Here is a 22,523-nt window from a genome sequence, read left to right as displayed (position 1 = left end):
ACTCCCCACCCTTTACTCCTATAAACACCCAAAACAAACGCCTACAATTCATTACACAATTACCATAATTAATTACCAATTAATTAATTATAAATAATTAACATCCAATTAATAATATATCAATTAAAAATAAATTACTTCCCACCCTTAACACCTACGAACACCACAACACACAGCTAAAATTATACAATTACCATAATTGATTACCAATTAATTAATTAAAATTACTTGACAGACAATTATTAATTCTACAATTAAAAAATTACTTCCCACCCTTAACACCTGTAAACACCTAAAATTAATTACACAATTACCATAATTAATTATCAATTAATTAATTGAAATTAATTAACAACCAATTATTAATTAATTCCTGATAAATTACTTTACACATTTAACACTATAACATCTCAATTAAACAAATATCAATAAATAAAAAATAATCAATACATTTAATATAATTAAATTACTTTCCACCCTATTCTTCTATAAACCCACAACCCGCTACGGAACTAAAAACGCAAAATGAAAAACATTAATACTAAAAATGTAACACATATATTAAAAATGCAGACAATTCTTAGATAAGAAAACATACAACACATACATATGAAATAAATAATAAAATACATAACATTAATAAACAAACGATATTCTTAACAACTATATTTTTGCAAACAATATTAAACACTCTGATATTTTTAACATCGATATCACTTACCTAAAATCGATATTCTTGACCATGAGAATCTGTATGTCAATATTTCTGACCCAAGACATTTGAAACTCGATATTTGTGCCAGTCTATATTTTTGATTCGATATTCTGTCTATGCACCGTACAGTAGCATATTTAATTATGTTCATGCTGTTCCTGTCACTCTTTCATCATTACCATCTGTTGAAATATCAGTTCTTTGTCTTTTACCTATTCTGTTTCTCCTCCTGCAACTGGTCACTACTGTTTGATTGAGAGCCTTTCACCAATACCTGCATTTAACATTGCCTAGCATGATTTGATTTGATTTATTTGATTTGTATATTTATAAAGCACATGAATGCCTTGGGGCGTCTAGGTGCTGATACCAGAGAGTACAGTGAGGTTGCCGAAGAGACTGTGGATGACCTGTTAGTTGGCGAAGAGCCATGTTTTTAGTGATTTTCTGAAAGATAGCAGCGTAGGGCTGTTCTTTACGTGGACAGGGAGCGAGTTCCATTTCTTGACTGTACCCAACAGAGACCTTCTTCTGCCCCAACAGGCTTTCTTGAACCTGGGCCTTTGTAGGAGTTTACCATTTGCAGATCTTAAACTTCTGGAAGGCACATGCCAGTTCAGATGTTTCTTCAGGATTGAGGACCAGCACCGCGCAGCGCTTTGAATGCTAGGCATTGGGATTTAAATTTGATCCTCTTGTCCACTGGGAGCCAGTGCAGGGTTCTCAGACAGTGGGAGCCCGACTGGGAACTAGGAATATCGAGCAGTAGTCTAGCTGCCGCATTCTGAAGGCAATGTAGCCTCTGTAGATGCTGCGATTGGATACCCATATACAAAGCGTTACCATAGTCCAATCAGTTTTTAGGGAATCTGGCGGGATAAAAGGACGAACTTTCTTGATTATTTTTAGAATTAAAAAAATAGTTGAGGTGAGGGTACTGATCTGATTGAATACTACACCTAGTTGTTCACTAATGAATTCGGGAATCTGGTACAGTAGTTTGGGAGGACTAGGGTCAAAAGGAGCTCCCGATTTGGATATTTTTACCACCTGAGCGATCTGTTCTAAGGGAGGAGAAGAAAAGGAAGTAAGCAGATTAGATGGAACAGGTTATGTGACTGCTATAGAGTTCCCAGAAACTGTATTAACACAGTCCCTGAAGGATTTATACACAGTCTCTACTTTATCCCTAAAAGGCTGTGCCAGTAAGTTGCAGAATTCAGTGCTGCTTTTCATCCCTGGTGGTTCTGGTAGTTTAGCTAGGCTTTTAACCCATAGAAAAATGCTCCTTGATAGAGTTTTTTGCCTATGAGATTTGTAATGAAAAGTGTTTGCTTTTTTCTTCCATTATCAATTTCCTATAGTCTGCCAGTGCTTGTGCATATTTTGTGGTTTTCTTTACAGTCGTAGTTTGCTCTCCACTACCTTTTTATCCTTCTACAGACTTGTTTTTGTGCTCTTAGTTTGTCAGAAAACCACAGTTCTCTGACAGTTTTTTCTGCATTTTTTTCTGCATTCCAATGTTGTTCTTTCACCATTCAACTATGTCACTAATCCCATCACTATTCCACTGCCATTTGCACCTGATTCTATCTTCTGCCATTCATGTCCAAGTTTCAACGCTGTCAGTTTTTCACCATCCTTTGCTATTCCTTTATAGCTATTCACAAATCTAATTTTCCATTCATTTTGGTCAGCCTTTGATCCTGCCCCCACTGTTCAACTATCCACCTTTAACGTTTCTTAACCTGATTCTATGGCAATCATTCACCATACTATGCACACTCTTGCCACCCCTTTCACCCTCTTCCCGCTTCTTTCGTGTCAGCCTTTAACCATTTACCACAGTCAGCCTTTCATCATTTATCAGCATCTTCAGCATCATCTGCTCACCGTTCCACTGATGCTTCTTGCAAACTATATTTTACCATTACCCTGACATCATATGACCAGACTTTCCGGATGTCCTGCAGGTTTACTGTCAACCTTTCACCATAACTCCAAACCTTTCTTCTGTAAACAATTTATGAGTCTGCCACTCAGCACCCTGAATATCCCCGGTAACGTTCCCCATTTTCCAGTTCTTCCATAGTCAACCGTTACACATTACCCTACTTCTGCAGACAACCTTTCACTTTCCCCTGCTACTTCACTGCGAGCACTTAACAATTCCTCAGAATTTCACTCTTCTCATTGCACTGCATGGCTTCATCTCCTGCCTTTTACTATAATCCTTTATCTGTTTCATACTGTGGAGTGTTTGCTCCTTGATTATGATGGTGTAGGTTTCATCCTCACTGACAGTCATCTAGCGAGATACTAGTCACTCAACATATTCATTTAATACCTTGTTAATCAACATATCTGTCCAAAAGGACATGATCTCCTACAACCCGCCATCCTACTGTTAGGCTGAATCAATCGGGTTATCCCATCCAAGCCTGAAGGAGCTTTCAGCTGACTCTGATCTCTAGCGATAAATAGTACAGAGCATACAACTGCCAAATAAAGAAAATTTGAGTCATAAATTGCTGGATGCTTTTATAAATTAAATGAAAACAATGCTGTTCCTAAAATCAATGTGCGTAATAAAGTAGATGCTAAACTAGTTTATGAAAGCAACACATTAAAACATTGTTTGGTCATTTAAATAAGTTCAATTTAATAACATGATCTTGACATGACCAACGATGGGCCCATGCAGGTCATACACTACACTATTTAAATGTACCAGTTTGGATGCACTTCATAGAAAATGGAGGTTCCTTCTTGTGGAACGTCTGACTGATTCTTCCAGATACTGATATAAGCGACAACACTTGGCACATATGCATCAATCATGAAGAGTTGCAGCAATGATCGCCCTACTTTGTAAATTTACTTCTTGAAAGTTCTAGACCTTTTGAGTCTGGAAGACGCAATCATAACCTGAGATGTATGTTTATCAATTAGTTTGTCAGCCTAATTGCCTATGTGCGTGTTCTACATGTTAGGGCTATCTTTGGTCACATCAACACCTAGGGCTCCTTCCAGGACATTAGGCCACATGACCACCAAAATATAATCAGCCAAATGCTGATTATTTCATATTTCAGTACTTAATGTTTCAGAGACATCATACCTGCCACAATAATTAAAGAAAACTTCCAGCTATTCGCTCTGTATTGGCTTGCCTCACAAAAGGGCTTATTATCACAAGCGTCCCTCCCAGTCAATCTGAAAGTAGGCCAAATATCGCCGATTCTGAAATAATCCTAATACTGACCCTAAGGTAAAAGAGAATTTACAACCAACCTCCCTTGGCAGAGAAAAACTACTCAGAAATGCATATGCATCCAACTAATCAACTATATTTATTCCAAGGCTCAACCATTGACTTGTCAATCAGGCTTCAGAGAAGGTCATAGCATCAGAATGGCAACATTAACGTTAAAAGAAGCCATTCAACACATCCTGGATGATGGAGAAGCATGCCATCTACTATTAGTAGACCTGTCAGCTGCCTTTGATATGGTGAACCATGATTTACTATTATAGATCCTGGCAGGGACAATGGGTTTCAGAGACACTGCGCTAAACAGGTTCATTATTATTATTATCTTTATTTCGGCCACTAGGGCCATAAAAGAGTAACAATTTTACATACAATAAAATACAAAATTCAAATCAGTACAATATGTCAAAATATCAAAAAATGTGCCATGATTGTCAAAAACAGCATACATGATATTCAGTTTGCACAGAAACTATAATTGATTCACATAACTATTAAAATTGCGCAGATACCATATGAAATTTCACATGACAAAATACAAATATCAATGACTACATTTGTGTGCATTATTCAGTTTGATGTAGTAATTGCGAGTGAACCACATGGCTGTTAAAAATTTCGCGACTGCGAATACTATAGAAGCTGTTAAGTCAATTTTTAAAACTCTGTATGCTGAAAGATGGTGAATGAAACCTAGATTTTTTAATAAAGGAACCAGCCAGTACTTTCTGGGTTTCTGATAAGCTTGGCAAAAAAATAAAATGTGCAATTCTGATTCGGTTGAATAACCGCATGCTGGACATTGGGGTGTAAATTGCGGATGGGACCAACTAGCCATATATGCCCTGAGTGGAAGGGTGCCATGGCGCCATTGGAGATAAAGTTTCCTTGTTAGAGGAGGGCTTATGTTATCTAGGACAGATTCCCGGTGATAAGTATCTTTAAAAGTCAGAAATTTATCAGACAGAGATCCGACCCGTACATTCGTCATAGCCACACGCAAATTGTGCTCATGAAATATTAATGTAAGACTTTTACGTGAGATCTTACAGCATGTGTTGGCTGGGTCTGACCACAAATCTGGCCTTCCTATCTTCTCACATGTCTGCTTAACAAACTTTAACCATGGCACTTGGGGAATTTTTACAAGGCGCAAGAGATCTCCTGAAGTTCCGCTTTATATAACAGGAGTTCTGGTGAGCTCCATAATTTGCGCCAGTAAATAATTGGTTTGAGGCCAAGCTCCTCGGAGAAAGGTTTTAGACCTAGATCTAATCTCAATGGCAATAAGGGAGTGCTGGGCGGTAGGGCTGTCAGGTGCCTTAGGAGGTTATTCTCTATTACCTGGAGTTCCTGATTTGAAGTATAGCCCCAGATTTCACCCCCATAAAGCCCGGCCGACCTCGCCTGAGTTTTGTAAATATGAAGACTGGGGCCTAAAGGCTTGTAATTCAAGCCCTTTGTCATTCTGCAAATGGCTCCGGTCGTCTGGGTCAACTTAAGTTTTACCTTTGTTTGGTGTGAGTCCCATGTCATATGTTGGTTGAATGTCACCCCCAAATATTCAAAGGTGTTGACCCTCTCCAGGTTGGCTTGCCCAATACGTGGGCTCGGACGTGTTGAGGGGGGGGGGGGGGGGGTTGAAGATCATATATTTCGTTTTTCCAGCATTGATCTCCAACCCGTGTTTGCTGCAGAAGTCGACGAAGCCATCAAGGACCCTTTGGATGCCCATCGGAGATTTGGAGAGCAGTAGGGTGTCGTCCGCGAACATAATCGCGGGCACCCTGATGCCAACCAACTTGGGAGAGTCGATGTTATTTAGCTCATTTAGATGGGCAAAGACCCCGTTCACAAAGAGGCAGAAAAGGGTCGGTGCAAGCACACAGCCCTGTCTAACCCCCCTGTCAACGGGAAAAGGATCCGAGAGGGTTCCTCCTCTGCCACACCTTACCCTCGCATAATTCCCCCGATGTAGTATCTTCAGGAGTGCCAGGAGCTCCGCTGGAACCCCAAGATCTGATAGAACAGCCCATAACCTGTCCCGAGGGACTAAGTCAAAGGCTGCCCGCAGATCAACGAATACTGAGTATAGACTACCCCCCTCAATTAAAACGGTCTTCCAGTAAAGGATGTTCAAGCGGAAAATCTGGTCTACCGTTGATACGCCTCTCCTAAACCCCGCTTGGAATGGGCTCAGGATATCACTCTCCTCAATCCAGAACTGGAGGCGGTTTAGTATCAGTCTCCCAAAAAATTTTTGGGAGACATCAATGAGACTTATTGGTCTATAATTGGCTGGGAGCAGAGGCGAACCCTTCTTAAAGATAGGGACGATCTCCGCGCCCAGCCACGTCTCCGGAACCTCCATGCCCCCCAGAATGGAGTTAAACAGTAGAGCAAGATAAGGTGCCCAAATGTCCTGCTCCTGTTTAAAAAGGTCTCCTGGTAGGCCGTCCAAACCTGGGGCCTTACCTGATGCCAGCCCAGCAATAGCTAGTCTGACCTCGCTAATTGTGAAGTACTCTGCATCGATGGTGTTTTCGGCCGCCTTTGGTGGAGAGGCTACCAAATTCCCTTCAGGCAATTGGTATAAAGATGCAAAGTGGTCAGACCATGCCCTAGCTGAGATATTTGGCTCCACTGCAGACGGCAAGTTCCCTGAGCCATTATTAGCAATGCGCCAGAATTTACGGGAATCTCCTGAAGCTAGTGCAATTGTCAGGGATTCCCATTTGTCGGTTTCCCATTCCTTTTTTGCATTGTGCAATAAGGTTTTGTACAGTGATCTGTTAGTCCTGATGACCTCAGTTCCCAAACCTGCCTTGATGGAATTTAATAGGCTAGTTTTAGCCTGGCGGCAGGTCTTATTATACCAAGATGGACCTACCACACTTCCATAAATCCGTTTCACTGGGCGGGTGAGAATTTCGGATAGTGATTTTGAAAGATCATTATGTAACTGCCCCAACTGTGTGTGTAAGCTCCCGGCCGGGAGTGTCTGTATGTTTTCAAATATGGGAATTACCCTGGTGTAAAGTTTGGGTAGATTATCTGGGTCCGAGGTTAGACTTTCCCATTTCACTCTGCGTCTATTATGGGTTAGGACAAGCCCCACTTCAGGTGTCATCCTATGCTTTTTCCTGGGATCAAGGCCAGGGTGGTCGTATTCGAGTTCCAAAGCATTGTGGTCGCTGTCTTCCCTAGGTGTCACACGGAAGCCAATGATATGCAGCCACAGAGCTAGTGGGACAAGAATATAATCCAGTCTCGACTTCCTACCAGGCCTGTTATAGGTAAAGTTAGCTGGGCTGTCCAGGTTTGTCCTTCCATTACAGGCCCGGAAGCCATTTCTTAGTGTTAGGGAAGTTATTTGCATGGCCAGTGGTGTCCATGCTCTTGGCGCCGGTGCATTCAATGGAGGTATGGACCACTCTGAGTCCTCGTCCTGGGCCAAGTCCACCAAAATGCCCGGGAGGGGCTCATATTGGCAGTTAAAATCTCCTCCAATTAAAATGTGGGTGCCCGAGGGAATTTCATCTAAGACTTGCACCAATTCCTCAATTGTGCGTGATACCTGGGAGGTGCTAACTGGTCTAGAATATATGTTGATCAGAAGGAGTCTGTTTGCATTTGTCCATTCAAGGCAAACAACCAGAATATCCTCTGATTTTTGCGGACAAACAGTAGCCCTGCATCCCAAGTCGCTCGCTACCCATATTGCCAGGCCCCCGGACGGGCGGCCTGTTCCGTTCCATTTTGCTTGTGAGGTGAAAGATGCAAAGCCTGGTTGGGTAATATGATCTCTCGCCCATGTTTCTTGAAATAAACGTATGTCTTGGGCTTGTATATAAGCACACCAGTCCGGGGAGTTGATTTTATTTGCCAGGCCTGCCACATTCCAAGACAAAATCTTAAGGGCGGGAGAATTAATATCCTCTAGCTGTGGATTTGAAACCATATCCTCCCCATCCCCCTGCTCTGTTTCGGTAATAGCAACTAGGTTGGATAGTTGGGTTGCAATTTCCTCACTTAAGCTGGGCATGACCAAAGGGGACATAACCCTTTTATCTATACCTAAAGGGTCCCATTTAACTCTGGTCATCTCCGGAAGAGTGGGTCTATAATTGTGAGTTTTGGCAGGGCTTATGCCCTCGATGACCTCCTGCCCCGCCTCTTTTGTGGTCAATCCACCATGTCTAGACTAGAGTATCTGTTATGTGTTGGGAAGTAGTCTAGTCGCGATAATCTGGGAAGGGGTTTTATCCAAGGAGCCCTTGGGACACGGTTGCCTTGCCTGCTAGGTACTAGTTCCCAACGCTCGTCTGTCTGTATAGAATTATCGAGTGGATAAAAGAAGGATAAGGGACGAGGAATAATTGAAGACCCTTGAAGCGAGTGAGTCCAATTACATATATGGGAAACAGTACATGGGTCTCTGAAATTAATCAACACACAGTCCCCTTGGGTCGACTTTCTAGTGTTTCCTATCCAAGGGACGCGCCTTACCATCAGTACCTCATTGTTGATTCCCTCTGGAAGGGGCCTATTAGCTGAGAGCCAGTGTATAACCTTGTTTTTCACGGCCCCCTGCGGTTCACGAGTGGAGGGATTAAGTTCTGGTATCCCCGTGAGGATTACAGGTTCAAATTCTTCCTGAAATTCAGATCCCAAATAATAATACTGGGTACATACACATCTCAACCAAAGAATATAGCATGCAGTGTACCTCGAGGATCCATGCTATCACTGACCCCACTTTGTTGATGTTTCTTTAAATTTGCCTTTGTCACTGTATTCTGTTATTTTCAGTCCAAATACTGTTCCATTTCTTAGACGTTTCTGAAAACATTTCACAATTTCCAAGCAGAGTTGTGTGAAAAGCAAACAGGTTTTTAGCCGGGAGCTGTGAAAACAGAAAACAAGCCAAAATAAATGTGGCACACATTAGTGAATCAAATAGCTAAAAAAATTTCCTATGTTTGCACATTGGGCAGTTTTGAACTTGTAAAGACACGCTGTATAAGTGTTTAGCGAGATGTGGAAGACTGCATGGATTTGAGCTTGCTACAGCCAATGTTTGATTTGAATTGAATTGAATAAGCTTTATTTCGATACATAGATATCATAAAAGCACATATGATTATAAAAATGTTGGCAATCATAAAAACAGAGATTTAGAAGTAACAGCATCGCATGTTTGATTTAATATCAGTGAAATCAACAGTAAAAACAGGCCCACCAGACAATAAAACAGACAAAAAAACTGGCCCACACACTGACCTTTCAGACCAGCCCATCAAACAATACCTGATTGCCCTGTAGGATAGCCTTACACTGCACCAGATCATTTCACACTGTCACAAGTGTTCTTCTGAAGGGCTGTTTTCAAAGCATTCAGTAGCGGGTTTGCTCATAACTGAGAATGAATGTTCCTTACCGCAAACTGACATGACATGACATGGCACCAGTCTAGCCTATTGAGCAGTCTCCAGTTCTCTAGCATATTGTAGACATGGAAGCTAGATATGCCATAGCCTTAGACTGGACGTATGTGTAATTGGTGGCTTTTTCACCTTCGCAGCCTCAAACTTACGTTGTCTGGTTTTGTATGTTTAACCAGACAAACAAAATGTATACTCTAACTCAGTGGTTCTCAGCCTGTGGTTTGTGGACCCCTTTGGTCGGAGATGCCTACACAGGGGGGGTCCGCGACCGTTTACAAAATTAAAGAATATTAGCAAAATAATAAATGACATATGCATAAAAATAAAATTAAAAATAAAGTTTTGAAACACTCTGTAAACGTGTAGGAATTTGAAATGGGAAACTTAAATCTAAGTTGTTACCTTGTTTTGTGGGAGCAATGCAAGTGCAGCAAATGGAATTTAGTATGGACAATTGGTGGCCTCAATTGAAGCAGCACTGGTAGGCACCAGCAAAAAGATGGCATGCGTTAGGGACAAAAAAAACAACCTGATATGCTAGAGTCTATCCAATTGCTTCATCTTTTAGAAATAAAACTACATTTTGAAAAGCTCCAACCTTCCCATTAAAATTTCAACTTTTTATTTTGTAAATAAAATAAAATAAAATATTATATAATGTTTAATGTAGACTTGTTTTTGAATAGTTGTATTTTAATGTATTATTTTGCTGTTCAATTCACAAACTTTTCTTACTCAGGGTTCCTAGTCTCTAGTAATGGTTCAGTGGTGGTCTACAGAAGTCAAAGGAGTATGAATTGCTGCTCAAATCCTAGCCTTGTATATACCTTGGGGCCTATTTACAAGAATGTCACACAGTGCAGTGCAGCAAGTCACCTTAGTCATTTTGGTGTACGATGGTGCAAAGGTGCCTGCATTGGCACTAGGCTGCCAAAAGGGTACCAACACAGGGTGAAATGCAGGAATACGCAGTATTGGCTTAAATACAGTACATTCCTGCCTTCTACCTGTCAAGCAGTGCACCGCAGCAAGGTGACTTACTGTGCTTCACTCCGTGACATGTTCATAAATAGGCCCCTTAGCTTTTAGCAGCCTTTACCTTTATGTTCAAGAAGGGCAGAAATTGTGTCAGATTAGATTGTGCCTTTGCTGGTTTACTTTTCTGATGTAAGCTATGACTGGACGTAATGGTCAATAGAATCACAACTGCAGAAAAGTCATAGTGAGGAGCCAGGGTGTTCTGTGCCTAGCAATTCAGTGACTCACCACATCTATCACAACCTTTGCTGTATCTGTTCGATATAGGAAGCCAGTTGTGTTGAGGGTGCTGATGCTCGCACAGAGGGCACCATGCCTGGGGAAGCACCACTGATGATGATCTGCTGTGCTTGTTCTTTGTTAAAGGAAAGCTTGCACTATTTCTGCTTGTGCTGAACAGCAGTTTTAGAGAAGCATGCACTACCTCTGTATGTCCTATAACCATTGTGATTCGTGGAAGCCTGCACTGTTGCTGTCTGTGCTGTACTTGTGCTATGTATCTGAGAGAACCTTAGAATACAGATGTACGTGCACCTATTTTTGATGAAGCCTGCTCTGTTGCCTGTGCTGTGGTTTGTGCTGTGCGTGAGAGAAATGCGTGTACTATAGATGCATGCCCTATACCATTGTGTGATGAAGCCTGCACTTCTGCTGCCTGGGCTACATTTGTGCTCTGTGTGTGAGAGAGGAGCTTGCACTACAGATGCATGCCCTGTACGTATCGTTTGATGACGTCTGCCCTGCTGCCTGTGCTGTGTTTGTGCTGTGTGTATGTTATAGAGAAGCTTGCACTATAGATTCATGCCCTGTACCTATCGTTTGTTGAAGCCTGCCTTCTGCCTGTGCTGTGCTGTGATTGTGCTGTGTGTATGTTAGAAAGAAGCTTGCATTATAGATGCATGCCCTGTACCTATTGTTTGATGAAACGTGTGCTACTTCTGCCTGGGCTGTACTTGTGCTGTGTCTGTATGTGTGAGAGTAGCCTGTAGTGCTTGTGTCAGTACCGAATCTATTGTGTGTACAAGGGAAATTAGTAATTCCACACTGGGGTATATTTGTCTACATAAGTAACCCTGCTGCTTAACAGTTGCGTTCTGTGCATCACGCCTCGATGCATGTTAAGCTTGCATTTCCTGGGTGTATTTGTCTGCATAAGTAACTGTAAAGACGGGTTCCAAACCGAGGTTGAATAAAGAAGTTTTATTCTTAAGTTGCAGATAAATAAACCCACCAGTGCGGATAACAGAGACCCTCCAGCACCGGTCAGCACAGAACACGAAGTGAAGTCAAACATTCTTTTACAGTAACTAAGCAACCTGGAACATACCTACATCATGCTCCTGACATCAGGGCATTCCAATCAGCTAGCTACTAATTAAAAAGACACCACACAACATGTCCCCTCTTTTTTTTTTTTTTTTAAATAAAACCCAATAAAACAAATAAAGAAAACAAAAGAAAAACAAATCATTCTAAAACAAAATCTTCGAATTTTTTAGGTAATTTCACAATCCTTTTTACAGGAGCCTCAAAAGAAGTCTCCTCAGGAATCAACTCCTCAGAAGAAGAGATATTATGAGAATCAGAAACAGACACATCAAAACATGACTTGGAAGTATTATCAGAAGAAGTACTAGCTACATGTGTACTATCAACAGAGTATGAAAGACTAGGAACACATGCACCTTTATCGTTGGAAGATCCTACATCCCAAAAAGACTCATCTGCGTCAGGTGCATTAAATAACTTTTCTTGCCCAGGTTTAAGAAGAATTATAGAACTCTTATTCCACCACCCTCTTTCGTGTAAAAGAACAGCAGTTTCAGAGACATTAACTACTTGCACAGGAGCAGAAAACCTAGACACACCTTTGCGTGGCAGACCAGGATTAACTATGCGTACCCAATCACCAACACTAACGTCCTTGTACTTGGTCCTGTGTATTTCATCATGATAAACCTTATTTTTAGATGCAGCCTCATCTAAACAATCTTTCACCTTATCAATAGTTTTCTCAAAATCTTTATGAACATCTAATTCAAATGATGGTGACACTAGAGTACAACACCCTCTTCCTCTCATCAAATAAAAGGGAGAAACTCCCGTCACCGAATGCGGCACAGTATGATATGCCCGAATCTTCTCATTAAGAAAATCAAACACATTCTTCTTACTCTCCAAAGCACATTGAATACCATCCTTGACAAACCTATTAGCCCTCTCCACTTGACCATTGGCTTTTGGACAATATAAAGGAGCACGCTCAGCTCTAATGCCACACTTTTTTAAGAAGGAAACCATTTTGGATGAAACAAACTGGACACCATTATCAGACATAAGTATCCTAGGAAAACCCTCAATAATAAACACTTTATCAAGAAACATAATCACTTCATCAGTGTTGGGATGTTCCACAAAAGTGTGGTAAATCCATTTCGAAAAATTGTCAATTAACACAATAAGAAATCTGTGTTGTCTTCCTAAGATGTCATAAGGACCTGAAAAGTCAATGGATACCTTCTGCCAAGGACCCTTAGGAGTTTCCTGTAAACCAATGGGCTCAGTGGAAACCTTATAATGCTTATCAGAACGAACACAAACAGCACAAGCATCCACAAATCTCTCCACTGAAGCATCCATACCTGGCCACCAATAATGTTGTCTAAGAGCTCTCTTAGTTCCAGAAACACCATTGTGACCAAGATGAGCTAATTCTATTAGCCTATTCCTGAGACCCACAGGGGGAACTAACACACTATGTCTGACCAAAAATCCATTTTCAACACTAAGTTCACTTGAGATTTGTGCAAAACTGTGTAACTCCGCTTCAAGATTCCTGAAAGGAGGCCAACCACGAATCAAAAAATCCTTCACTTTGTTAATCAAAATGTCTTCACTATAAAATTTGACCCAATCGGCTTCAGAAATTTTTCCTTCACAACTGTTAAACACATCCACCAAAGCAACTACACATTCATGATTATCCACAAAGGAATCTTCAGTGACATTTTCAGCAGGCAATCTAGACAAACAGTCTGCAGTGATGTTTTTCCCTCCAGAAATATGCTCAATCTTAAAATTAAATTCCTGTAACCTAGCAATAAGTCTAATGAGTCTGGAAGAAGCATTGCCAGAACGTACACCATCCATCATAAACACTAAAGGTTTATGATCAGTGATTAACCTGAATGATTTTCCCCATAAAAAGTTCTTGAACTTTTCTACAGCCCAAACGCACGCAAGCGCCTCCCTTTCAATAGTACTGTAATGAAGCTCAGCACCTTTCAAGGCTCTAGAAATAAATGAAATGGTTCTTTCCTTGCCACCTACAAATTGAGTGAAAACAGCCCCAAGACCAATGGAACTGGCATCAACAGTTACTATCGATTCACCACAGGGATCAAACGTTTTTAAAGCAGGAGCTCTAGAAATGAGCTCTTTAACCTTCACAAAAGCCTTGTCATGATCTTCATTCCAAACAAAAGACACTCCTTTCCTAAGCAATTGTCTCAAAGGCTCAACAACTACAGCATAACCCTGTACAAATCTTGCATAATATTCCCCAAGTCCTAAAAAGGATCTCAGAGAATCTTTATCATAAGGCTTAATGGCATTGTTGAGAGCACTGATCAAATCAACTTTAGGAGAGATGCCCTCCCCTGAAATTTTGTGTCCTAAATAATCAATTTCTTTCACAAAAAATTTGCACTTTTCTTTGCTAACAGTCATCCCTCTTTCTTCTAATTTGGTAAGAACATTGTCTAATAAAGAATTGTGTTCTTCGTGAGACTTAGCAAAGATAAGTATGTCACCCTGAAAGGCCTGTACCCCTACTAGATCTTGAAATAATACATCCACTAATTTTTGAAAAACACTAGCAGCAGACGCTAGTCCGAATGGCATACGCAAAAATCTATAGACTCCAAAAGGGGTTACAAAAGCAGTCAAGTCTTTAGATTCCTCATCCAGCACTACTTGATGATACGCAGATTTGAGATCAATGATGGAAAAATATTTTGCATTATTGACAGCCATGAGTAACTCTTGAATCCTTGGAAGCGGATGACTGTCAATAATAATGTTCTTATTGAGTGATCTCAAATCAATACATAACCTTAAATCACCATTTTTTTTAAGTGCGATCACAATAGCCGAAATCCACTCAGAACTATTAGTGGTTTCAATAATGCCCTCAGAACAAAGATTGTCCAAATGCTCTTTGAGTTTTTGACGAACTCCTAAAGGTACCATGCGTACTTTATGCTGTACAGGAATGGCACCCTTTTTCAATTTAATGTGATGCATGAAACCTTTTACCTGACCAACTTTATCAGCAAAGACAGCAGTATGTTTAGATAAAATACTATCAGTGTTACAATCATGTGATGAAATCTGATTAACAGTAATATCACGTAATCTAATAGGAGTATCAGTACCTGGACATAACATTATCCCTAATTTGCCCAGATCAAACCATCCAACAATATTCTTACCATTGACCGCAACATAAATTTTCGTGAAAATGCAGCGTCCCTGAAAATTAAGTTTTTCTTCAAAATATCCCAACATTTCAATATCAAAATTACCAAACGCTTTAGGATTGACGTCAGTGGCACAAAGTTGAATACCTGTCCATTTTTTTTCAAAGGTAGAATCAGATAAGACAGTAATGGGAGAGCCAGAATCAGCCATTACCTCAAGAATGACATCACCTATAAGAACCTCTCCTAGAGGTGCTTTAAACCCAACATTTATCATGTTAACATCAAAAAGGGGATCATACAAAGTGATGATCATATTTCCCACATCATCAGTAACCTCATTTACCGAGTTTACTGTTAAACTGTTGTTACTGGTAGAGGAACCAGTCCTTACATTCTTGCAAACAGTTTGAAAGTGACCAACCTTATTGCATTTGGTGCATCTTCTCTTAATGGCAGGACACTCCAAACTATTAGCAAGATGAAACCTGGATCCACACCTATAACAACATGGTTTACTAGACTTTTGCACAATGTTAGGCTTAAACACTTTTTTACCCACTTGAATGGCACACACAGGAGTATGGAGATCTCAGTTTCTTCCTTCACGGTGGGTAGGGTGAAATCCCAGTCGTCGCCAATGTAAAGACGGGTTCCAAACCGAGGTTGAATAAAGAAGTTTTATTCTTAAGTTGCAGATAAATAAACCCACCAGTGCGGATAACAGAGACCCTCCAGCACCGGTCAGCACAGAACACGAAGTCAAGTCAAACATTCTTTTACAGTAACTAAGCAACCTGGAACATACCTACATCATGCTCCTCATGAGCCGTATTGAGGCCCCTGAGTGTTTCGAGTGAAAAGCGCTTCATTCCTGAATTATTTTCTACAGGTAAAAATTACCTTTAAGCTCTGAGTGACGGTTGATCTGCGAAGCCGTTTGTGCTCGAGCTTCCATTCTCCTTGATGACGTCCGTCACGTCTTCTCTGCTCACGTCAGCTGTTCACGCGGAAAAAACAAGCTCCACCGCCTGATGAAAGCATTGACGTAAGGTGACGTTCGTGGCGGCCATTTTGAATTGGGAGAAAATTTGTTTTTTGAATGCTTCGTCCAAGCTGCGAGTTCCTAGCTGCTTGTCGAGTTAGAAGCTATTTAAGTACTTTCTCATCGTATCGGCAGTCGCGCTAAGCTTTTCACTAATTTGACACCTTTCTGGCACATTTTCTCAACGGAATATCATTCTTTTGGCAATATTTTTCTGAAAGGTACTGATTCGATTTTATTTCATTATTATACATCCTTATGTATAATTTACTGTCGGTGTGCATATTTAACTTTGATGTGAATTGTTGAACTTTCTTTTTCTGGAATTCACTTTTTGAAACTTTAATCTTCCTACTATGGCATCTTCTCAATTGTGTAATCAACCATCAATATTTTTGAGTGCTCCAGGAAATCCCATCCTCGTCGCCAATGTAAAGACGGGTTCCAAACCGAGGTTGAATAAAGAAGTTTTATTCTTAAGTTGCAGATAAATAAACCCACCAGTGCGGATAACAGAGACCCTCCAGCACCGGTCAGCACAGAACACGAAGTGAAGTCAAACATTCTTTTACAGTAACTAAGCAACCTGGAACATACCTACATCATGCTCCTGACATCAGGGCATTCCAATCAGCTAGCTACTAATTAAAAAGACACCACACAACAGTAACCCTGCTGCTTATAATGAATCAGTTCCTTCTCTTGTAGTAGAACTGGCAATCCATCTTCTGCGCGACAGTAAAGCTCGGACTGTCACTAACTTGTTTCTACGTGTTTGTGAGAGTTCGTGCAAGTGTGCTGTGCTTGTGGCTTTTCTGTGTACCAGACAGATACACTCGTCATCGTCCGAGTTCAGAGCAACTGTAGGCAATTCATCCTTGCAATGTATATTTGCTTTATTAATTGAGATACGTTTGGAGGGCCTGGCAGAAGGGTGGGCATAAATGAACACGTATACTGATAGACTAACCACTTCTTTTTCACTTTGGACAGATGACGGAAGCGAAAGCAGGAGGGATCTTGGCCAGGGCCTGGACTCGAAGGAATACTGCCAGTCTGATAGAGACATTGTGGAGGTTGTCAGGACAGAGTACGTTTACACGCGCCCACCTCCTTGGACGGACAACTTGCCCACCATTCACGTCATCACGCCTACGTACAGCCGCCCAGTACAAAAGGCAGAGCTCACGCGCCTTTCCAATACAATGCTGCACGTGCCCAACCTGCACTGGATCCTCGTGGAAGATTCTCAACGACGGACCCCGCTCGTGACACGGATGCTGCACGAGTCGGGTTTGAACTACACACACCTCAATGTGGAGACCCCACGTAACTACAAATTGCGGGGGGACATGAGGGACCCTCGAATTCCCCGTGGCACCATGCAGAGGAATCTGGCTCTCCGCTGGCTTAGAGAGACCTTTAACAAAAACAATAGCCAGCCTGGCATAGTTTACTTTGCAGATGACGACAACACTTACAGCCTGGAGCTGTTTGAAGAGGTGAGCAAGGGTTGGGCGTTCTAAAGTGTTCATTGCATGTTCAAACCTCAATCATTTATTCAATCAAGTACAAATGTAAAAGAAACAAAAATAGACATGACCATGACTCAGGTAAAATGTTGGATTGCTGGTGTCAAGTGTGGGGTCTTGGGGTTCGCTCGGGTAGAGATGGATTTTTGTATATATTGAGTTTAGGAGCCGATATTCTCAGAGTTTTTGATGGATGAGGTCGTTTGGCTGTGAATGTTTAGAGCTTGCTGTTGACGAGAGAGTTTAGAATCTTGCACTTTGATAGTCTATATTTTTAAACAATGTTTACTGTCACATTCCTTAAAGGTGTAGCACAGTTGTCACAAAGGTCATTCCTTAAAGTAGAAGAGCAAGACTGACTGAGTCAACATTTGAGAATTAAGCTAGTGACCAACTGCATAGACCTCTGCAACAGATGCATGAACCAGCGGCACTATATTATTATTGATTAATAAAAATAATTATCAGATAAATAAAACATACAAATCAGTAAAAGAAATCTATAGAATACATACGGCTTCCCATTACAAGAGGTAATTCTAAATTCAAGCAGAGGTAAACTACACTGGAAATTCTAAAGGAGTTGAATAAAAATATGTAGTGTAAAATAGCCTCCTCTTATGAGTCAAAAATGGTTGTAGACACAACCTATACACATTTAAAGCCAATCTACATTCATCTGAGTTTCCCCTAAAAGAGCTCCAACATAATCGAAATTCATAAATGGCAGAAACGTCATTGTCATTATTTTACTGTTGTGCTACGATAGATAATGCCCAATATAACTATGGATGATTTTAGACCCTGTACAAGAGAGTATATCTTAAATAATATTGTTATGCGCAGTCAACAAGATCTTTGTATGTATATGTATGTATGCCACTTTTATAGTGCAAATCTAGCCAAGAGGCAGTGGAGAGCTAAACATGATCATAAGCATTGACTTTTAGGGAGTTGAGTATTTCAGTGAGGTGTGGGACAAATAGGGCTTTGTAGGCTGACCATTGATAGAGTCTACAGAAGGGGTGGGTGTAATAATTGAATGGGGCTTGGTGCCGTCGATGTGCGGTTAGATATGCAATTTTTCACTGAAGAAGAGGTTTTTGGCATTGCACTTTTCAGTGGATTGAGGAATAGGTGGGTCTAGCAGGGGGGTTATGCAGTACTAGATTGTCTTGAACAGCATGCTTCTTTTATTGGTGACTTCTTTAATAGTGTTTGGATTGTACTTTGCTTTAGCTGATGTGATGGGCTGTCAGCTTGTTTAGTAGGGGTACTTCAATATCAAGAGATCCTTTGGTATTTAGTTTTTCTTCCATTTTCTTTCCTGTCTGGTGATGGGTTGTTTGTTGTCATCAAGGTCTTTAGAGTACAGGGTGCTGAAGGTTTTGATTTGAACTTGCATGTTGTAATTGGGGTGTGGATGTTCTCATAACTTTCCCAACATTTTTTGAAGCTGTGTTTATAAGGGTGTTGGCGTTGGATGTGGAGTTTATAGGTTGAGAGATGAGTTCAAGCATAGGTTGTCTATGCAGAAGTCTTTAAAGGATCAAATGGTTTGGCCTTCTGTGTTGACCTTGGTTTGTTTGTAGGATGCAATGGATATAGATAGGGATGGAAAAGTGGCAGTCCAATAGTCTGTGATGTTGAGAAGACAAGATAGAGGATGTGGCCTTTGAAGTGTGACGTGGTTGTGTGACGTGGTGTGCCATGTTCAGTGTATCAATAAGGTCGAAGAAGGTGTCTCGTGTGTTTTTTTAGGTTTGTATTTTCTGGGACATTGAAGTCAGTGAAGAGGGTCGTGTGGACATGTGGGATGGACGATGAAGACATTGTTTTGTCTGGGAGGCTTGTAAATGAGATGGAAGGTGGCTGTCAGAGTTGCATAGAATGGAAAATGGCATGTCAGAAGCTCCAAGTATTTGAGTCTTACTTGCTTGCATAGGGTGCAGAACCAATAGGTCTTATGGGTGACAGCAGATTCCTCCCTTCTTTTGTGCGCAGTCCACACAATGGATGCTGTGAAATGTGGGTTGAAGGACATCTAAGATGTGAGAAAATGTGGGCCTTAACCAAGTTTCTGTGATGAAGAGTGCATCAAGCTTGTGGTTGGTAATGAAAGCTGTGATGTCTAATGCATGGAGTACTGCAGAGTGAGCATTCAAAAAGGGTTGGAATGTGTGTTCTGTAGTTTGGGGGTCTGTGGTAGTTAATGTGTTGTGTGAATGCCTGGGTCTTATATGTGGGTGTGAATGTGGGGATTGGCAGTATGTGGTGCTGGGTGATGCACCGTATATATCATACCATGTAAGTTTCAGCGGAACAGGAGTTCTGGCCCAAGGCCCTATCTGGACCTAAAAGACCCAAATAGGCAACACTGTTGTCTGGGTCCACACTTAACTGGGGACGCCCGGATGATGGGACGACGTGAAAAATTGACTGAAGTAGGAAGAGGTAGGAAGTGGTGTCACTTCTTGTGCAGATGGATGATGGGAAATCCAGTGATGTCATTTCCTAAGCAAATGGATAATGGAAAATGAAGTCCTCTTGTTTGGCTCCTTTAAAAGATGGCTTTGGTGGGCTTGGGATCCTGGCCTTCTTTATTCAGGAACATGGCAATTTTCCAGGCATGGGCATGGCCTCTTCTTGTTCCCTCTTCACTGGCCCTATCTCTTTCACCACTGCTTGCTTCTACACCCTACCGTTTGGCTCCTGAAAGGCTTGGCCTATGTTGTCTGGGAATTTCTCCTGAGGTTGCTTTAGCAATACAACAGTGTTGCCAGCTGTCTACCTTGCATAACCAACATTTGTGTTTCCTTGTCATATGGTATTCTTTCAAAAATGTAGTTCCAGTTTCTGGTGACCCATTGTGTTTCCCTGACTTTTTACAAGCAGTGTTCAAAGCGAGATTTGCAATACTTCTCTACAATGTCTGCTAACTGCCTGCTTTTTTTTGTCCACAAGGTGTCCAAGGGCCCATGCTTTGTCATGCTGCTCGCCTCTTGTACAGTTTTTGAGCGGATTAGACCTAGGGGATATTCAAATGTTCCTTTTTCGCACCTACTTCTTTTGCTTAAAGATCTTCAATCACCTCCTCTTTAAGCCTTGGAAGGGATACCTTTAAAGATTTTGGGGCTTGTAGGAGAGTAGGATCTGCTTCGTATAGTTACCCACATTTTTTGCAGATGTTTCGCTGTTTTTGACTTAGTCTGGCTGAGATCCTGCTATCCAGGACCCCATCCTAGCTGCTTTCTCTCTAAATTGATTGCATGTACTTTAGGTACACCACAGATTGGATTCTGGGGTACCCTTATAAGTCCCTAGTATATGGTATACTATATACCCAGGGCATAGGTACCCCAGAGGCCTCTCAGAGGCTGCAGCATGTATTAAGCCACCCCTGGGAGACCATTCAAAATGACACAACAGGCCTGCTATAGCAGCCTGTGTAAGGTGGTGCATGCACCACTTACTTAGCTATAGGTTCACTATATCTATCCATATCACTGCACATATAAACCTATCAGTCACCCCTATGGCAGGCCTTGTCAATCCTGAAGGCTGGGTGCTGGTTTTTATGTGAGAGGGTGCCCATGCATGAGCACAGCCCCTCTGCAGCCTTCGGAACCTCTATTCCGGGGTTGTTTGTGATACAGCCAACCATATACTCTTAAGTGCATTATAACCTCGCGGTAAATGCTAACTTTAAAACGGCAGTGTTTGGTGTCAAACACCTTGGAATCATACCTCCACACCAGTAACCGGTGTCGGAGGTATGATTCCACCCTACTATAGGGAGAAATATGACAACACCGGTACACCCGGTACCAGCTTTACAAACCCTGGCGTCTCAAAATTGATGCTGCCAGCCACAGACACGAGTCAGCCCTCCTGCTTCTGGACGAAACTCCAGCACGGTACGGCTGGACTATAGGTTTCCTGTCACAGGGAGGTGGGACCACCTCCCAAACAGGCTTTAGTGTATTGGGGCTGGGTGGGTGCACTCTGAGAGTGCTTTGATATCTGGGGGCACATTTGGTGTCCCTGTGCATAGTCCAGCTCAAACCGGTTGCAGGGGCTACCAGCCCCTGCTCTGGCGCGAAACTGGAAAAAGGACATGGGTGTAGCCACCCTTCTCTCCTGACTTCCCATAGGTGGGTCAACCAGAGTTTGCTCCACCCCTTCCTTGGGTATAAAGTAGGAACCCCTGGCTACAGGATTTTATATTTACCTGGATGAAACTCTGCTACAGAAACCATGTACTTCAACTATCTACACTACGTTGGATGACCGAAGAATCTCCCTTGGAGTAAAGGAGTTACTCCCCTGCAAGGCAGGCACCAAAGATGCATCTGACCGGTTTGCATCTACGCAGCTCCTGAAGGACTCCGAAGATTTTACAACACAGGAGGTGGGTTCCTAAGCTTCCCAGAGGCCGACCAGTGCTCTCAGCAAACCTGAGACACGCAGCCCTCATGGGGACCGTGCAACCCGTACCACTGGACACGTGCACATTTGCAGCAGCATATGCTTTTTGGCAATCCCTGAGGCTGTGCTTTGGGCTACTTGTAGTCCAGACCCTGAGCAGTGATTCCACCGAAGATTACTGCCCTACACTCCATGAGTGTTCCGTGGGCTGGTATTTTGTGATTCCTCTGAAAGTCCCTTCGCGATCCGTGGTTCGTCAACCTGTGGGTCCCTGTAAAGGGTAATTTAACTTTCAGTGGGCTTTCCTGGTTGCTCCAGACGTGCCCTGACTCTCCATCGCTTGGGGAGTCCCCAGGACCTTGCTGGTCCTCACCAAAGCATCTTTTCTCTAACCGCGTGGGTTGCAGTTGCCAAGGCTTGTTGGTCTCCAGTCCGGACACTGACCCCCCCAGCACTCGACATCCTTTGTGGGACAGCTTGCCTGTGGACTTTGGTCATCGTCGACGTCTCCTGGTCCCCGTGGCTGCAGAGTCAAGCTTCACCTCATCTCACCTAAAACACCC

At 42.0% G+C, this 22,523-nt stretch overlaps 1 protein-coding gene across 5 annotated transcripts in view; it reads left to right on the top strand.

Moving 5' to 3' along the window:
• The window catches only part of B3GAT1 (beta-1,3-glucuronyltransferase 1), a 322,117-nt gene that overhangs the window by 268,714 nt on the left and 30,880 nt on the right, over nucleotides 1-22,523 (top strand). For all 5 annotated transcript variants that reach the window (XM_085647249.1, XM_085647246.1, XM_085647245.1 and 2 more), the window contains one exon: nucleotides 16,994-17,502. In XM_085647249.1, the coding sequence (XP_085503375.1) occupies nucleotides 16,994-17,502 (509 nt within the window). The remainder of the gene's footprint in view (nucleotides 1-16,993; nucleotides 17,503-22,523) is intronic.

Source organism: Triturus cristatus, chromosome 3_2, assembly GCF_964204655.1.
Source record: "Triturus cristatus chromosome 3_2, aTriCri1.1, whole genome shotgun sequence".
NCBI classification, from domain to species: Eukaryota; Metazoa; Chordata; class Amphibia; order Caudata; family Salamandridae; genus Triturus; species Triturus cristatus.
This window is presented reverse-complemented; position numbering and strand designations above follow the sequence as displayed.